Genomic DNA, 19,836 nt, shown 5'->3' on the forward strand with positions numbered 1-19,836 from the left:
GACAGACTTTAAGGTGCAATGAAGAGTTTGAGAGTTTCACAGTGAATTTTCCAGTGGAGGATTTTTCTTCTTCTTTGAAGGTTTGAAATGTGAACATTTTTCTGCTGCAGTCAATGGACTAAACCAGAGAAGAAGAAAACAGACTTTACCATGAAGATCCTCAGTGTGGATCAGTATAATATCAGCCTGATGTCTGCAGTTTAGTGTCAGCACAACTTTCACATCATATTCATCTCAGCACAACTAAAACATGCTGACTGACCTCAGAGTTTCAAGTTTACATCCTGGACTCTCCAGGAAACCACACAGATGCTTCACTCCTGGATCCTGCAGCTTGTTGTTGATGCTCAGGTCCAGCTGTCTCAGATGGGAGGGGTTGGACTTCAGTGCTGCTGCCAGATAATCACAGCTGATCTCTGACAAACCACAGCTCCACAATCTGTATAAAGAATGAAAGATGTAAGTTTATTAGACAAAGTGCTTGAAATCATTCAGTGTTTCATCATCTGTTCAGAGCTGAAGAAGGTTCAGAATGTAGAAGTTTAGAAAATGGAAACTCCAAACAGCTGAAGCCAACAGGAAGCAGCTTCAAACAAACACAACAAGAGAAAAAACTCTGAATGTTTCACATTAAAGTCGTACATTTCTCATAAAAACAGGACAAAGACTTGAAAAAGTCGTGTTTTTCCTTCCAGGAACCACATGGCTTCACTTTTAAAGGTGAAGTGTGACAGAAATGGACATATTTGAAGTCCAACACCTTTTTCCAGTCACATTATTAAAGCAGACAAACTACAAGCTCATTTTCATTCCAACAAGTCATCTTCTGACCTGGACTAACAACACTGGTCTCTATGTGCAGCTGGCTGTGAGACCAGTGCTCAGGGAGCGTCTACAAAGTGCAACACTGAAAGAACATCACACACTCATTTGCTTCCAGCACTTTCACACAAACATCTACTGTCATTATTGTCACCAAACTCTGTGGATCCTTTATTGCAAATTCAAATGGGATCAAATGGTCAGACAAAAGAGGGTTATGAGGAAATATGATGAAATGTTGTGTATTAGCAGCAACTTATTGAATCATTTTCCTCAGAAACCAAACAAACTGATTGACAAACATGTTTTTACAAACTCAGTGTTGGACTTGGATCAGCAGGATAAGCTGATGTTTAAAGGCATTTGAGTCTCGCTGTATGAGAGTCCAGTTCTTACTCAATATTTATGGATGATGTTCTTTCAGTGTTGCACTTTGTAGACGCTCCCTGAGCCTCACAGCCAGCTGCACATGGACCAGCTGACATTACCCAGCATTAGAGGCGGCTGTAAAAAATTCATGTTCCCATTTAAATGGTTTTAATTTGAATAAAACGATGTTGATTCATTCAATCCTGAATCGATGTTTAATATAAATGTATTTTGCCAGAATCTCAGGTTAAAGCTCACAAACTATTTCAACAAGCAGCAAACAGATAAAACAGTAAATGAGAGCAGCTAAACACACAAAGATGGAAACACAGAGCGTGGATCGTTCACTCGACGGCACGTACACGGACACGCCGTCGGGGCTGAAAGTGGACAGCTCACAGATCCTGAAGCTGCAGGTTTCATCTGTCTCCAACCAAAACTGAGTGAAGCAGCAGCAGAAGAAGATCCAAACTCTGCTTCACGTTTGATCAATATGCTCATGAATTCTCTCTGACTTTGGCTGTTCCTGCCTGCACAGCTCTCTCTCTCTCAGTGTACTCCAAGAACAGCTTCAAACATCTGTTTCTGCATCATTCACTGTTTATTAGCCACCAGTCTGCTGTTGTGTTCAGTGCTGTCGGCCTCTGACAGTAAAGCCTCATTTCTGCTGTTCCATGGAAACTTTTTAAAATGATGACAGATTACAAACTCTCAGCTGTGTCTGTAATCAAACCTCTGTAACTTTGCTTCACTTCAGCAGCATCAGCTCATGTTCACATGTTGCTTCATGGTTTGCTTCAGTTTTTGATCGACTGCAGAATATTTTGAAGGTTATCTGCTATAAAAAGCCAGAAGAGGAAAATCTGCTTCATGTGTTTCTGTTTGATCCTCAGTGACTTTGACACAAAGGCCTCTGCTGTGATGATCACACCTCTGATCAAGTCTCACAGTGTCACAACTGATAAATGATCAGAGTTAGAATATTTCTGACTGTCTGCTGTGTGCCGTGACCTTTGACCTGCTAAAGACAGTCAGCTGTGGATTATTCATTGTTGTGTCTGATACTTAGAACTGTGAGGAAGAAGCTACACAGTTAATCAGGGTCCCCTCTCTCTGAATCAGGAAAGGTGGGCAGGCCGCGTGTGGGCCGCGGGCCATACGTTGAGTATCACTGTTTGAAATGTGAACATTGTTCTGCTGCAGTCAATGGACTAAACCAGAGAAGAAGAAAACAGACTTTACCATGAAGATCCTCAGTGTGGATCAGTATAATATCAGCCTGATGTCTGCAGTTTAGTGTCAGCACAACTTTCACATCATATTCATCTCAGCACAACTAAAACATGCTGACTGACCTCAGAGTTTCAAATCGACATCGTGGATTCTCCAGCAAATCACACAGATGCTTCACTCCTGGATCCTGCAGGTTGCTGTAGGTTCCACTCAGGTCCACCTCTGTGGGATACGAGGGGTTGGACTTCAGCGCTGCTGCCAGATAATCAAGGCCAATATCTGACAAATCACAGCTCTTCAATCTGTATAAAGAATGAAAGATGTAAGTTTATTAGACAAAGTGCTTGAAATCATTCAGTGTTTCATCATCTGTTCAGAGCTGAAGAAGGTTCAGAATGTAGAAGTTTAGAAAATGGAAACTCCAAACAGCTGAAGCCAACAGGAAGCAGCTTCAAACAAACACAACAAGAGAAAAAACTCTGAATGTTTCACATTAAAGTCGTACATTTCTCATAAAAACAGGACAAAGACTTGAAAAAGTCGTGTTTTTCCTTCCAGGAACCACATGGCTTCACTTTTATAGGTGAAGTGTGACAGAAATGGACATATTGAAATCAATGATATCAAAGCTGGAATCAAATGAGTCCAAGTCTTCTGCTGATTCAGCATCACATTCATCTTTGCTCCTTGTTCTGCATTCCCACCATAAATATAAAGAGGCAAAACTCACATTTTCCAAAATCCTCTTTAAGCTTCGACAATAAAGGAAGATAGTTTTATACACATCTTTGTGGTTTTCTTGTCACACAGATGCCCGAGTACTTAAACTTCTTATAGCTGGGTTTAAAAGGGGCTAAAATACACAAAACTCCCCAGTTGTCGTACAGATAGACTTTGCCTCGCTCTTCCCAAAATTCACTTTATATCCAGAAATTGTCCCAAATTCCTTAAGTATGCATTAAGGTGACCTTGAGGCTCTTAAAGGCGCCTATAAATAAAACGTATTATTATTATTATTGTAAGTCTATCCAAAAGTTTGTGGAGGCTGTTCGATGGGTTGGAAATAAATAAAATCATGTCGTCGGCATAAAGAGAGACTTCATGTTCGATACCCCCTCGATGTTTTCCCTCAACACCAACACATTGTCTCAGAGCAACAGCTAGCGGTTCAATGGCAAAAAGGAGACAGAGGGCATCCCTGTCCTGGGGGGCAGATTATTGTTAGTCCGGACGGCTGTTAGAGGGGAGCAATACAATACTTTTATCCAAGATACAAAATTAAAGCCACATTTTTTAAGCGTATAAAAAAAATCCCATCTCACCCGATCCAACGCCTTTTCTGCGTCAAGCCAAATTACAGTTTCCAATGTATCACCTTTAACATGGGTATAAATGATATTTAATAGAGCTCTAATGTTCAAAAAAGAGTGCCTAATAAAGCCCGTCTGGTGAAATAATGGAGGACAAATACTTGTGTAAGCGACGGGCCAACACTTGAGCCAGGATCTTGGTGTCTGTGTTGAACAAAGATATTAAACGACATGAACGACAATCTAAATGGTCTTTTTCCTGTTTTACAATTAAACACATCACTGCTTGATGCATTGTTGGAGGCAACGACTGTGAGAGGAAGGATTCTTCAAAAGTTGATTTTAACAGTGAATTCAGTCGGTCAGAAAACTTTATGAAAAAATCAGATGGATACCCGTCGGGGCAGCAGATTTTCCAGACTGCATGCTCCGTACGGCCGTTTCAATTTCAACATTAGAGACAGGTTCCTCCAGACTAGCGATCGCATCTTCTCCCAAGGAGGGAATATAAAACACCTTATTGAAATCATTGTGGATCTCAAGGATAGTTTGGTTGTCTGTAGACCTTATTCCCTGGTCATTGTAGATCTCAAGGATAGTTGGTTAGCTGTTCTTAGTCGTAGCTGGTGAGCTGATAACTCGCCTGTTTTTTCTCCATGTTCATAAGCGTAGCTGCAACTTTGACTAAGCTTGTTTTGTAGATATGAGATTGTATTCAGTTTGTCATTGTAACCGCTGTGTATATAATACAGGCTCAGGAGAGTGGCTGTACACAGCATGTAGTTTAGTCATTTCATCAGCTAACTGAGAGAGGCGCTCGGTCCCTATTTTATTCCAACCGCCCCCAACATGTCCGGCTGGATAACCACTGCTCATCTACCATCACAATGAACACCGGTGTACCACAAGGCTGTGTGATGAGCCCTTTCCTCTACTCCCTCTTCACCCACGACTGCAGACCTGCTGATGGTTCCAACACCATCATTAAGTTTGCAGATGACACCACGGTGATTGGCCTCATCAGTGACAACGATGAGGCCGCCTACAGGGAGGAGGTGGATCGTCTGGCTGAGTGGTGCGACAGAAACAACCTGCTGCTTAACACCGAGAAGACCAAGGAGCTCATCGTGGACTACAGGAGGAATGCTGACCCACATCCACCCATCCACATTAAGGGGACAGCTGTGGAGCGTGTGAGCAGCTTCAAGTTCCTGGGAGTCCACATCTCCGAGGATCTCATCTGGACAACCAACTGCTCCAAGCTGGTCAAGAAGGCTCACCAGCGCCTCTTCTTCTTGAGGACTCTGAGGAAGAACCACCTGTCCTCAGACATCCTGGTGAACTTCTATCGTTGCACCATCGAGAGCATCCTGACCAACTGTATAACAGTCTGGTACGGGAACTGCTCTGCCTCGGACCGGAAGGCGTTGCAGAGGGTCGTGAAAACTGCCCAGCGCATCGCCGGAGCACCACTTCCTGCCATAAAAGACATCTACAGGAAGCGGTGTCTGAAAAGGGCTGGGAAAATCATCAAAGACCCCAGTCACCCATCACATGGACTCTTCACCCTCCTGCCCTCCGGGAGGCGCTACAGGAGCCTCCGAACTAAGACCACCAGGTACCGGAACAGCTTCTTCCCCACAGCTGTCAGACTCCTGAACTCTGCCTCCTGACATCTGACCCATGTTAAACTCATGGACTGAACATACACACACCCACAATGGACAACTGTACCCTCAAACACACAATAATAACATGGACTGAATCACCACTCACAACCACCAGCACTTTATATAGCCTCTGTAGAAACTATCTACATATCTCACTTATCTTAACTGCACTACTGTATAGCTCTGTGTAAATAATCATTCTGTACATTCGATAATCTTTAACCCTACAACTGTTTACAACTTGCATAGTTCCCATTTCTGTATAGCTGTATATCTCAGATTTCTGTAAAGTTATTTATTTCATATTCTGTATAGTTTTTCATATTTATATCCTGTTCATATTCTGTACATAGCTCGTACTCACTACAGCCTGTACATACTTATAGTTATAGAACATTCACAACATACTTCATACCGTGTACATTATAACATACCATAATAGACCCATTTCTGTAATATACTCACATATCTATATTATTGCTAATATATATTGTAATATATCTATGTCACTAAAGCACTTCTGGATGGATGCAAACTGCATTTCGTTGCCCTGTACCTGTGCATGTGCAATGACAATAAAGTTGAATTCTATTCTAATTCTATTCTATTCTATTCTGTTTGGCACAAAATGAAATTATTTGGCCTCTCAGATGCTTTTAGAGATTCCCAAATGACTGATGATGACATCTCTGGGGTCTGATTGATAGAAAAAAAATCTCTTTGAGACCTTTTGTAACTGACAAACTCTTCATCTGCTAACAACACTGAGTTGAATCTCCATGGCTGATAGTTGGAGCAGGCATCAGGAATACACATTGAAAAAACAAGAGGAGAAATCACCAGAGTCTTATAATCACATTCTGTAACTAAAGGGAGACGTTTTTCTATACAAATATATGTTTTATGGACATTAGAAAAAAAAGAGTATTGATGTGAAGCAGGATTATGAAATCTCCATACATCAGCCAGCCCATAATTATCAAGAAAGCTCTGAATGACGCATGCTGACTTTGGACTAAGTGTACTTTTGTGTGAACTGTGGTCCATAGCAGATAATGAGCAGTTTAGGTCTCCCTCAAAGATGATATTGTGTGATGACATATTGGGGAGCCGCGCAAAGACATTAGTGAAAAATCTGTGATCGTCCCAATTAGAGGCGTAGATATTTGCTAAGATCAAAGGAAAACCATAAACTATATTTTCTGCACTTAAAATCCTGTAATTTTCTCATAAATCGACAGTGCGGCTTATGGATGAATTCTGGTTGTGCTTACTGACCTCGAACCGATTTTATGTGCTACACGGCGCTCAGAAACCTTTCAAAAGATGTTTTGGTACGACTTTGCTCAGCTACGAGGCCGCACCGCTTGATGGATTGTTGGAGCATTATAGCTACGAGGAGCCTCGCGGAGTGATACGTACTCTGCTTCAACGTAATATTACTGTATTGAGTGTGTATAAGGACCATAAATGGCACCTGTAAGAGACACGGTTACAAAGAGGGTTTCAAACTCCAGGCTGTCAGTCACGCAGTAGAACCTGGGAACAGAGCAGCTGCTTGTTATTATGCTCAGCGTCTGTTTACATTTTGACTGCACGATTGTGAGCTTTTTGTTATGCACAAAAACAACATTGTTTTCTTTTATTTATGGAGCATTATTATTTAATAAATGCTGATCATTTATTCCTGAGTAACTGTTTCATGTACATCTACGCTGTATGTTAATAAATGTGCCTGTGTGAGATTTGGGACACAGCTTTGACTAAGAACTCTCTTTTTGTTCGTACTTTCTGGCTTCAAAAATATCGAGATATATATCGTATATCGCCATCCAGCTAAAGAATATCGAGATATGAACTTTGGGTCATATCGCCCAGTCGTAATATTGCAATAGGTTGTCCGTTAAACTCAAGCGGGGCTTGGGCCCTGGCACGGCGTAGCCACACAATCCTGGTAGTAGTGACGCTCGGCTATGACGGCGTGCGGGTTACCAGCTGGCTTTCTCAGGATAGGGCTCCTGTGTGAGCGGTCGACAATAACGTCTTTATCCATACCCAGCACTTCACGTAGTAGCACGGATATGGCCGTGGAGGAGCTCGAGTCCAGGCCCTCTGGGATCCCTATGATGTGGATGTTAGCTCTCCGCTTCCTGCCTTCATCACATTTATCCTTCAGGTCAGACAGCTCCTCCTTCATACTCTCTACTGTAGACTGCAGGGTGGTCACCTCATCGCTCCACATTGACAGCCCATCCTCAGCTTCTTTCACTGTAACCTTTACTCCATCAACTTCGCCGCACGTCGCCGCCATGCTGTTAGCGATCTCATTTCTCAGTCCTTGCACGTCAGCCCTTATATTGTCAAAATCTTCTTTCAATGCATTTCTGACTTCTTCTTTTAACAGCGTACTAATGTCCTCTTTAATGGATTGAAGAAGCTCCAATTTTAGAGCAGTAGGATCCACATCACGCGCGTCTGTTGAGTCTGCTCTTCAGCGGCCGTAGAGCTGGACGCTGCCCTTTGGCCATCATCGATACTCTCGCCCGAGATCGCACCGGGGCTAAAATATTCACCTGCTCAGCTGTTTTTGATCAGTTTGAGCCTGTGTGGTTTGATCAGGTGGAGGAACGATGTGATGCTATAAAGACATCATCTTGTCCAAATTAAGTTGTTCCAACACGTGTTTAAAAAGATTTTAAAGGTTGTCGGTTCCGACATCTTAGCGATTTTTAACAGCAGTCTTAGTTCAGGTGTTGTACAGCCTGTTTTAAACATGCTGTTGTACAGCCTGTACTAAAAACCTGATCTGGATCCTCTGTCCGCTCAAACTTCAGGCCTATTTCAAAGCTTCCCTTCCTGTCGAAGATTTTGTAAAAGATTATATTTGTTCAGCTGCAATCTGTTGTAAAGGTTTCAGTCTGGTTTTTAAGCTCTTCACAGCACTGAAACTGCACTTTGAAAAGTTCTTAATGATCTTTTATCAGCCACTGATCAGGAGACTCCGCTGTGCTTTTGGATCTGACTGCTGCCTTGACCACAGCATCTTGACCTCACCATTGGAGCATGGCGGCATCAAGGGCGCTCTATTAGACTGGTTCAGCTCTTTTATTAAATCGCATTATTACATTTGGGGCTTATATTTGACGGCAATTTGAAAAACAGCTGAGCTCAGTTGTACAGCGGTCTTTCTTCAAACTGAGGCTTTTATCTAAGGTGAGATCATTTATATCTTTTAAAAACCTTGAACGGGCGATCCACGTTTTCATGACGTCCCAGCTGGATTATTGTAACTCCTTATATGTTGGAGTTAGTGGGACCTGCCTGGCAAGACTGCAGCTGGTCCAGAAAGCTGCAGCTCGTCTTCTGACACAAGCTCAAAGACATTTATCGTCCCAACAACCACATATACGCTGGTCCCTCGCTGTAACACAGTTCACCTTTGGCGGCCTCGCTGTTTCGCTGATCTTTTTTGTGCAATTTTGCATGTTTTTGTTTTGTACAGCGCGTTGTGTTCTGCGTCCTGATTGGCTGTAGACCATTGTCAGCCAATCTCATGCTGTGTCTCCTGTACAGTACAGAATGTGTTCAAATTTACAGCAGTGTGACTCTGCAGTGCTGCACTGTATGTTTGTACGTTTTGTCCCAACAAACAACAATGATGACGAGACGTTTTGCAGCTGTGGTAGCAGCCAAAGGCAGAGGAAGATGCTGACCATCATAGTTTCAACAAGGAGGCAAAAAGGTTGTAACTGTCCACAACAAGAACATCGTAAGGATGGAGTCAGCTTTGGCTTTGTGGCTCAGTGACCGCAGGAAAAAGAACATCGTGCTGGACACCAACATTATCTGCAGAAAAACTCAAAAGCTTTATGAAACTTTACCTGACAGCAAGGAGCCCAGGCCATGGACGAGTGCTCCTCACACAGAACCAAGCTCATTTAATGCCAGCAAAGGCTGATTTGACACGTTTCAGAAACACTTTGCTTTCACTCTTTAATAATGAACTTATTTTTCTATGAAGGTTTGAACTTTGTTTAAACAAGAGAGAAAAGTGTGAAAATGTTCATGCCTGTCTGAGAAAAGTGTAGAAAGTGTGCAGTGAGGGTTTAACTGCCTTAAAACTTCTATAATACTTGTAAAACATAAAGCTGCTACTTCATTCTGAGACTTATTTTTAGAACGTAACTCGATAAACGAGCGACCGCAGTACTGTATTGTGTTTATTTTGAAAACTCTCAACAGGATCTTCAGATTTATTTTGAAAGCTTTATCTGGAAAACACAAACACATAAGCAGGAAACAAAGAGCGTGATATGAAACGATAGACGTTTTCATATGGTCATCATATATACATCGTTCTATCGAACAGCCCCAGCTCCTGCTGTCAGTCTCTGTAAATCTGCTCTGAAAACACATTTGTATTCACTGGCTTTTAATACAGCATGAGAGTTATTTGATATTTGATGTGTGATATTAATATTAGGAGTTATTTTAATAGTTATCTTGGATTCTTGTACAGCACTGTGGTCAACGCTGCTGCTGTAATTAATGTGCTATAAACACATAAACAATCTGCAGTTAAACATCCAAAACTAAAGATGTGATCGCTGCCTTTAGAAAATGTGCTGATGCACAAGATATCAGCTCCATTAAGGTGGAATGTGGCCGTGTTAGAAACATGTTGGAAGAAGTTTGAAGCTGAAACTGTGAAGCTGAGAGTGAAAGAGCTCCAGCGTCTGTCACAGGAAACTTTCTTATTTCCACACTGATGAAAGCATCAAGCTTTGATTTCCTGCTGCTTTTATTGAGTCACACTGTGAAACTGAGCCACAGCTGAACCAGCATCCCTGTACAGCAGACACTTACAGCGCTTGGCTGCTTCCATTGGACCCTCTGCACAGAGCTTCAGTTTCCTCTTCTGGTCCCAAAGTGCAGAACAACAAGGTTTCAAACAGCTTCGTTCCAGCAGCATCAGCCACAGACATGCAGAGAGAATCCTTTGGTTGTGTTGTGTGTTTGCATATCTGCTGTGTTGCTTTGTGAGGATGGATCATCTCCTGCAGCTCCAGATAAACAAGCTGGACCTGAACCTGGTAGCTTCACTTAGAAGACACTTGTGACGGGAACGTGTGAGAAGTTTTGTGCAGACAAGTTTGGATTTAGAGTGTGGGACGAGCTCTCCACAGTCTTTGTGGAGATCCACATTCTGCATACTGCCTGTGAGAAGCTGCAGACATTTGTCCTCCAAATCCACTGAGCAGCTGCTCGTGGTGGTATTAGCTTCATGTGTGCGTGTTAGCATGAAGCCTCGGTCACACTCTGCTGTGGACACGGTCACGGACAGCTGGACGCCTGATGGACGAGTCGTCCTTCCTGTTAAACTTCTTTGAGCATGAGAAGAGCATGAGAAGCTCAGTGGACACTGTTCAGGGTTTTAACTCTCGCTTTCACTTCAGCTTCACCAACAACAGCACAAGCAGAGCAGCCCACTGCCTGCATGGCTGGGACAGCGCCCCCTGGTGACTGTAAACCACTACAACATGTAGACGGCCGTCTGCAGGCTGGATGTAGCACCACCGCAGAGACGTGCTGCAGCTCTGTTTAGTTACCCAGCTGACAGCAGAGGCTGTAGTTTACTGTTACCAACATGGAAAACTGAAGCTTCACCAGCTGGAGCTACAGAGCTGGAGAACAAAGGAGACTGAGAGGCCAGAATGATGTGGGAGGAAACATCAAGAGCCTGTTTGAAAGGAGACACATGTGGATGCTGTGCCAGTCTGTGGTCTGTCAGAAGTCAGCTGAGTCACACTGCAAGAAGCTGCAGAATCTCAGAGGAGGAGATTTGGAAGTGTTTGTGGGACAAACTGGACTCAAAGAAAGAAGATGTTTGTGAAGTCTTTGGTGGAGGTGAGCAGTGTGAAGCAGAACACATGCAGATGAATCAGGAGGTCAGCATCAGTGTCTCCTTGTGGTGGACGGTAAAAGAATCAGAGCCAACGCTCCCGTCCACCCTCGGCATGAAGCAGTGCTGTTTCTGAAACAGGAGGACAAGTCCAGAGAAGACAGAGGAAGCAAAGATGAGGGTGGGACAGGACAGCAGGACTTCCTTCACACCTGCAGCTCCATCACACTGCTGTAGCTCCTCTTCATCACACATGTACCTGCAGCCTGTCTTCAAGTCCAGGAGTCACCTCCACACAGTGTAGAAGCCTCCTGTGCAGACCATGGAGTCCAGCCTCTGTCAGGGAAGTCGGCACTAAAGCCTGAAAGACTTCAATCTGTCTCTGCTTCACCCGAGTAAGACCAGCACCGTACTTGTTGTGCATTCAAGGGGGGAACATCAGCGCTGCATCGTGGGAACAACACCGCAGGAACAAAGACACAGCACGGCCGATGAAGGACGAGGACAAAGGAAAGGTGAGTGAGAAGACCCTGGTGGTGTGGACGGACCTGCAGGGGCTCCAAGACTGAGGAGCAGAGACGTCCATGTACCAGCTGAGGATGCTGCAGTGATCCAGGGAGCTCGGTCCAATCTGAGGCCGTGTGAACTACGTGGACCACAGTTTCTTCACAGACTTCAGCCACGTGAACATCTGGAGATCCAACAGTGCACGAGCTGTGAGCCATCAGCTGTTTCTCTCATCAGCTGCTGTAATGAGAGCTGCTGGAATCATCTCGAGCAGCAGGAAATCACTGATGTTGTTTCTAACCAAAGATATGGGACTGAGCTCCGCTGAGCTCCTTCTACTTTCATCCAGATAGAAACTGCTACAGTCTGCTGATTATTGCTTTGCCTCCATCACACGAGCTCTTTATCCTGTTCTTCACTCTCATTGGTTCTTTGTCTGCTTGTTTTTACAACAGTAGTCTTCTGATTGGTCAAAGAAGACAATCAGCTGTGACTAAATGTAGCTCCTACAGCAGTGATGGGAATAACTACTGAAGCTAATCCAGTATCAAAGCTCAGGAATCAGCAGCTCCCACCTCGTTTTCTTTCAACAACTATTTTTAGCTGCTGTGTTTTTGTGTTTCTGCAGACCTCAGACATCCTGCTGCTCTGGACAACTTTTTCATTCTTTTTTATCATTATTTTGCTTTTCTTTTATTATTATGTTATATGTATTAATATGTGAAACACTTATTCTTTGTGTTTTTGCTTTACTTCCTGTCAAACTGCTTTAATAAAATCTGCTGCAGTCTAAACTGTGGACGTTCCCTTTTTAACCCTTTGTGAAACAATAAAGGTTTAAATCTGAGTATTCATCTATGTTAGTGTTTAATGGGTCTAATAGGACGCTTTTAGGGGGTGGGTTTTTATAATCGATTTATCGATTAAAATCGATTCTGGCTTGGATAACGTAAAATCGATTAATTAAAATCCTGAATCTATTTTTTAATATAAATTTATTTTGCTTGAAATTCCAGAATTTCTGGTGAAATCTCACAAAATCTCAACAACAGCTAAGACAGTAAATGAGAGCAGGAACACGGATTCTGCACAAAGACTTAAACACACAGCGCGACCCGCGAATCAGAATCAGTGAGATGTCGCTTTTCTCACCCGATGACACGGACACGGTCGGGGTTGAAAGCCGACAGCTCGCTGATTCTGATGTTTCAGCGGCTCCGAGCTTTGTGTTTAACCTGTTTGAACCTGCTTAGCTATACCATACCGTCACTGCCATTATATTATGCTGCTATTCATACTGTCATTATAGTAATGCTGCTATCCTGCATATATCTTACTTACTATTGTTTGAATACTTGCGATTGTTTTATTGTACTTTTTATATTTTACATTTATATTTATTATTGAATCTTGCACCAAGGGAGTGGCACTCCAATTTCGTTGTACTCTGTACAATGACAATAAAGGCTATTCTATTCTATTACGTCCTTTTTACACTGATTCTAAAGCTGTTAGTTTTATCTCTCTCCAAACAATATTGACTGAACCAGCAGCAAAAGAAGATCCAAACTACGCTTCACATAAACATCGTCATGAACTCACTCTGACTTTTGCTGTTTTGCTTCCACCAGGATAAAATCACACGTCATGCACAGCTCTCTCTCTCTCTCTCTCTCTCTCTCTCTCTCTCTCTCTGTACTTCAAGAACAGTTTCCCGTCTAAAAATCTGTTTTCTGCATTATTCGCTTGCTTGTTACGCACAAGTCTACCGTTGTTTACAGCGCTGTCGGCCGCTGTTTTTTTTCCTTTTACTTACTTTCGAAAAGAAAGCCTCATTTCTGCCGTTCAATACTGAACAAATTTAAACTTTTTAAAATTATGCAAAACTGCAAAACGCTGTGTTTGTAATAAAAACGGTGTAACTTTGCTCTGCTTCACTTCAGCAGCATCAGGTAATGTTTATGTGTTTTTGATCTACTGCAGAATATTTTTATAAAATCCCAGGAAAATCAGCTTCATGTTTTTCTGTGTTTTATCTTCAGCTACTTTGACACAAAGGCCTCTGCTGTGATGCTCACACCTCTGATAAAGTCGCGAAAGTGCCAGCTTCCCTTTTATAGATACAAAAATATGTAAATATACTGATCTGAATTATAATATTTCTGACTGTCTGAGGCAACATTTCCCACATTCCAATCGAATTGAATCGAATTGATTCTAGAAATCAGTGACGATACCCAGCCCTACTTTGAATTGTGTTACACAAAAATAAGCAAAGTTTCTCGTTGTTCAGGCAGAATCGAGCGTTGAAGAATGAATTCACACGTCAATAAACATTTTCATCAGCACAAGCAGGACAATGAAAGCAGGAAATACCCCAAACTGCTATTTCTCATTCTACAACTTCAACAACTGCACATGAATTATACTTCATACACAGACCCACAGTCTCTGATTGCTCTGAAATCTCACTGACAGCCAATAGAAATAAAGAAAAGTCCAGACTGACAGTCTCTGTGGGGTTAGGCAGTGAACTGCTCACGCTGCGTTCAAGTGCATCACAAACTATTGGAATTGGATCCAACTTTGTGAAGCAGATTTCTTCTCAGCTGCTGTTTTGAACATTTCCTCATGAACTGTATTAAACTCTGTAAATGAACTGAGAACTATTTCTACATTTGAAACTATGGATTCATTTTCCCGTTCACTTCTGTACGTTAGTGTATAAATGAATGTTAGACTGGGCTCCATGGAAACACTTGGACTGGTCTCAGCTGCCTTCTTTCTGTAGTCCTTTCTCTTCTCCAGCTTCTGTTTGAAATCCTCTCACAGAGCCTGAAACCTGCTTTGCTGTCATGTGTGGGCCTGTGTTCCTCTGCTTTAACACAAACCTCACCACAGCAGCTGTGTGGGTCGTCTCTGTAGCAGCCAGATCAGCTTCTGATACATGAACATCATCACAGCTCCTAACTTCACCTTTATTAGCTTTGACATTCATGTCTTTCTTTTCTCTGTCTGTTTCCACAAAAGCTCAAAGTCTCTGCAGCCTGTTTTTATCTGCTATCATCAGATCTCCAACAGCCTCATTCACATCCATCACACACTCTACAGCCTCACCAGTACTGACTTCATCTTCACTGACTGATGGAGCACAACATGAACCTGTGGAGGCTGAAAAGCTGTCCTGACAAACATCTCCCCGTCACCACTCCACTTCTGTCAGCCTTTAAATGAACCCTGCTCAAGTCTGTAACTTCTATTTGGAGCCAAGAGGAAAACTGTTGTTCAGTCATTTGGAAAGACACAACATTTCTGAAAGCACTCAAACTTCTTCACATTTGTCTTCAGACACATCCTGAACATTTAGGAACTAAAAAACGTTTCAAATATCAAAGATCAGAAATATAGAAAAACAACAACAGCTGCAGTCAGTGAACTCACCTCAGAGTCTCCAGTCGACAGTTTGGACTCTCCAGTCCAGCACACAGAAGCTTCACTGCTGAATCCTGCAGCTTGTTCTCACTCATGTCCAGTTCTGTCAGATGGGAGGGGATGGACTTCAGAGCCGAGGCCACAACTTCACAGTGAGTCCCTGAGAGTCCACAGTCAGCCAGTCTGTGATCATAGAAAATACAAAATGTGTTATTATAAAAGCAGAAAGTCTGCATTATAAACACAGACTGAATGTATATGAAGACAAAACAGAGTGAGGTCATAATCTGATGAACATCTGCTCTTCACATCTGTGCTTCAGCTCCTCTTACTGTGTTTGACATGACACAACGATTCAGTCTCTCTCAGACCTGCAGACTTTTAATAAGAATCTTTGTTTGGCTTTAATCTGCAGATGAAGGAGGAAGATGGTGTCACATTTAGGCTTCCATAATGTCCACAGTCTGTCAGTGAGATCTGATCCAGAGTCAGAGTGAAGACACACATGTGGACTGTTTCCTGTCTTGAATCCAGAACATTTTGAATGAGCTCAGCTCAGTGAAGAGTTCCAGCTGGAAAGACGATCTCTGTTTGCTACCTGCTGCTGTCAGGTACGACTGTTCACGTCCACACTCAGGAAAAATCTGCTGACTGTCACCAAACGGAGCAGAAATCTCATCACTGGACAATAATGATGAATGAACTCAGAGCTGCTGATATCACATCTGATTTCAGGGGAACTAAACACAGAAATGATTGGCTCGTTTTAGCTTTCTGTGCCATTAGTCTGCAGGTTTATCACTAGTTGGCAGAAACAGACTTGTATTAATGTTCAGCGCTTCAGTGTTTATGACTCCAGATCCAGGTGACAGCAAGTCAAAATGATGTTACCTGTCTGTGTCCAGCAGCAGCCTTTGAATATTGTTATAAACTCACGTGGATCAGTTTGTCTTTGATTGGTTTGTAAAGTTCAAATTCATTTATATTCATCAACTCTAAATGAAAAATGTTTTTCTTCTTCTTTGTTTATTATTAGAGTAACAAATTCTTATAGTTTCCTGTTGTTGAGAATTTCAGTGTAAAACCACTCGGACCTGTGCATCACTGCACACTGTGAAAGTATTACTGCAGTCTGACCACTTGGGGGCGCTTTTGTCTCTTTTGCTCTGAGCCTTGGGTTTATTCAAACTGATTTTAATAAACTATTTTCTGCAAGTTGAAGCTTCATCTCCATCTCCAGTGGTTGTTGCATATTTTATGACTATATTAGTAACAGTCAGAGAGTTTAGAGTAAATTAGATCTTCACGTTTGATTCTTGACACAACATAAATGGTGAGCCAGTGTCAGAGGAAGTGACAGCATCCACCGAGGACCGGGGGGAGTGGGAGGACTGGGGGACCAGGCCAACAAAAAGGTGATCACTGATACAGGTCAGCAAATATTTGCTCATTTGGTGTCTTAGAGCAGACTCCGCCCAGCTTTGTCGTCCATGGTTGCTCTTTCAAAGGAATCTAGTTACATATTATTTTACTTAATGATCTACTGACACCACTGACTATGCAGGACAACCCCACGTCTGGAGCCAGTGCACATGTGCAGTTCAATTCCTGGGCAGGTTCTGAAGATGGCCGAGCTGTCGAGGACAAAGTTACTAATGTGAAGCTAATGTGGTTAATCAAGATCTTCATAACCATGTGGAGCACAGTGTGCTTTCATCGTGGAGAAATCACACTGAAGAACTCGGCACACATTTTGGGGGGCCTTTCTGTTTGTTGCTACAATCTGCAAATTTCATTAAAAGTTTAATAAACTATCATCTGGTCTTTATTTTTAGTTAGCACATACCTTAAAAACTCTAAGCTGTAAGCTAATGATAGTTATATAACAGCAGATGCATGCTGGTGCAATAAGCTGTATGTTTTATTTTTGATCTGATTAGTCAAATAATCACAAAAATAATCGTTTGTGGCAGCCCTAGTGTGACCTCAAATAAGAAATGATTGCAGTTTATGACTGAGTAACTAAACTATCACCAACTGATAATATTAATGATCACATCTGGACTCACCGAGCCTTTCTGCAGTTCCTCACAGCTGCAATCAGTCTCAGTCGTCCCTCCTTTGTTGTGTTGTACTTCTTCAGGTCCAACTCATCCAGAACCTCCTCTGACATCTGCAGCATGAAGGCCAGAGCTGAGCAGTGGATCTCAGAGAGTTTCTTTGATTTGTTCTCTGACTTCAGGAACTCTTGGATCTCCTGAGATAATAAGATGTCGTTCATCTCCATCAGACAGTGGAAGATGTTGATGCTTCTGTCAGGAGAGGATTTTGTCTTCCTTCCTTTTAGATTCTTGATGACTCTCTGGATGGTTTCTGGACTGTTCTCTGTCTGACCCAGCAGACCTAAGAGTCTCTGGTTGGACTCCAGACAGAGGCCATGAAGGAAGCGGACAAACAAGTCCAGGTGGCCATTTTTACTCTGGAGGGATTTCTCCATGGCTCGTTTAAGGAAATCATTCAGAGATGACTCTTTGTATTTTTTTCCCAGGAAGTCCTTCAGCACCTCTGACTTCCTGTTGGTGAAACAGTGGAACATGTAGACTGCAGCCAGAAACTCCTGGATGCTCAGATGAACAAAGCAGTAGACTGGTTTCTGGAAGATCACACACTCTCTTTTGAAGATCTCTGTACAAACTCCTGAGTACACCGAGGCCTCTGTCACATCCAGACCACACTGCTCCAGGTCTTCTTGGTAGAACATGATGTTTCCTTTCTCCAGATGTTCAAACGCCAGCCTCCCCAGCTTCAGAAGAACTTCCCTGTCAGCCTCCGTCAGCTCCTGTGGACTCGTCTCATGTCCCTCGTGGTACTTGTTCTTCTTCCTCTTTGTCTGAACCAGCAGGAAGTGTGAGTACATGTCAGTCAGGGTCTTGGGCAGCTCTCCTCTCTGCTCTGTAGTCAACATGTGCTCCAGAACTGTAGCAGTGATCCAGCAGAAGACTGGGATTCTACACATGATGTGGAGGCTCCTGGATGTCTTCATGTGGGAGATGATTCTGCTGGACAGCTCTTCATCACTGAATCTCCTCCTGAAGTACTCCTCCTTCTGGGCGTCAGTGAAGCCTCGTACTTCTGTTAGCCTGTCAACACATGTAGGAGGGATCTGATTGGCTGCTGCAGGTCGGGAAGTTATCCAGACGAGAGCCGAGGGAAGCAGATTCCCCTGGATGAGGTTTGTCAGCAGCTGGCTGACTGATGACTTCTGTGTGACATCACACAGCAGCTTCCTGTTGGTGAAATCCAATGAAAGTCTGCTTTCATCCAGGCCGTCAAAGATGAACAAAAGCTGAGAGACAGCCAGCTTCTCTGCTGTGACCTTCTGTAATGTTGGATGGAAAACATGGAGCAGCTCCAGAAGACTGTACTGCTCCTCTCTGATCAGGTTCAGCTCCCTGAATGAAAGCAGAACCACCACACTGACATGTTGGTTCTCCAAGCCCTCTGCCCAGTCCAGAGTGAACTTCTGCACTGAGAAGGTTTTTCCAACACCAGCCACGCCGTTGGTCAGAACCACTCTGATGGGTCTCTGTTGGTCAGGTAAGGCTTTAAAGATGTCCTGGCACCTGATTGGAGTGTCATGGAGGGCGTCCATCTTGGAAGCTGTCTCCAGCTGCCTCACCTCATGTTGGCTATGAACCTCTTCACTCTGTCCCTCTGTGATGTAGAGCTCAGTGTAGATCCTGTTGAGGAGGGTTCTACTTCCTGTTTCATCACTTCCTTCAGTCACACGTTCACATCTCCTCCTCAGACTGATCTTATGTTCATCTAAAACCTCCTGCAGACCAACATCTGCTGAAAGAAAGAAAAACAGAAAGAAAACTCTTCAATGTCTGAACAACAACAAGAAGTCCAGTTTTCAGAAATGAGTCCATCAGCAGACAGATGTTCAGTCTTACTTTGTACACAGCTGCTCTGACTGGCTGTCTGCAGTCCAGCTCTGCTTCTGGATCTTTCTCCACACTGGGGACAGGACCAGTCTCCTGATGAAGCAGACTGGTCCCAGTATGAGGAGATGCACTGTCTGCAGAACCAGTGTCCACAGCTGGTAGAGACTGGATCCTTCAGGACGTCCTGACACAAAGCACAGCAGGACAGCTGCTCCTCCTCACAGACACCACTCCTCTTCCTCTTCCTCCCTCTGTGAACACATTTCTTTATCACTAAAATCATTGACTGTCAGTGACAAACATCCAGATTTGATGACACTGTGCAGAAGCTCTGATGGTCACAGAGAAAAGTCAAAGTGGAGAAACTTGTGTTTGAGTTCAGAATCCAAGTTTCCTTTGCTGTTCCTGCCTGTCTTATTAAACACAGAGTGATCAGCCTACAAACTCCGCAGTAAAAGCCTTCATCACAGAGCTGATTATGTCCTTCACTGGATGTACTGGAAGTTTGGGATCCATCACTCTGAACTGACCTTTGACCTCCTCTAAAAACTGTGGTGGAGCAGCAGTGTCACATTCAGAGCTTTCAGCTTTATTTTGAAAGAGTTCAGTCATCAGGAAGTGAACTTCTGGGTTCTGATTTCCTT

The 19,836-nt window shown here is 43.1% G+C and overlaps 1 protein-coding gene across 1 annotated transcript in view; it reads right to left on the bottom strand.

Moving 5' to 3' along the window:
- The window catches only part of LOC146606988 (NACHT, LRR and PYD domains-containing protein 12-like), a 36,864-nt gene extending 17,249 nt beyond the window's left edge, over positions 1-19,615 (bottom strand). The window contains exons 1-5 of the mRNA XM_085349145.1: positions 19,202-19,615; positions 17,315-19,097; positions 15,255-15,428; positions 2,543-2,726; positions 263-408 (exon numbers count right to left, since the gene is read on the bottom strand). Of these exons, the coding sequence (XP_085205271.1) occupies positions 263-408; positions 2,543-2,726; positions 15,255-15,428; positions 17,315-19,097; positions 19,202-19,475 (2,561 nt within the window). The 5' untranslated portion in view covers positions 19,476-19,615. The remainder of the gene's footprint in view (positions 1-262; positions 409-2,542; positions 2,727-15,254; positions 15,429-17,314; positions 19,098-19,201) is intronic.
- Between the last annotated feature and the right edge of the window lie 221 nt (positions 19,616-19,836).

This window comes from Diplotaxodon limnothrissa, unplaced genomic scaffold (genome assembly GCF_057381915.1).
Source record: "Diplotaxodon limnothrissa isolate DT_005_m unplaced genomic scaffold, D_limnothrissa_male_GT1.1 unmapped_scaffold_1, whole genome shotgun sequence".
Classification (NCBI taxonomy): domain Eukaryota; kingdom Metazoa; phylum Chordata; class Actinopteri; order Cichliformes; family Cichlidae; genus Diplotaxodon; species Diplotaxodon limnothrissa.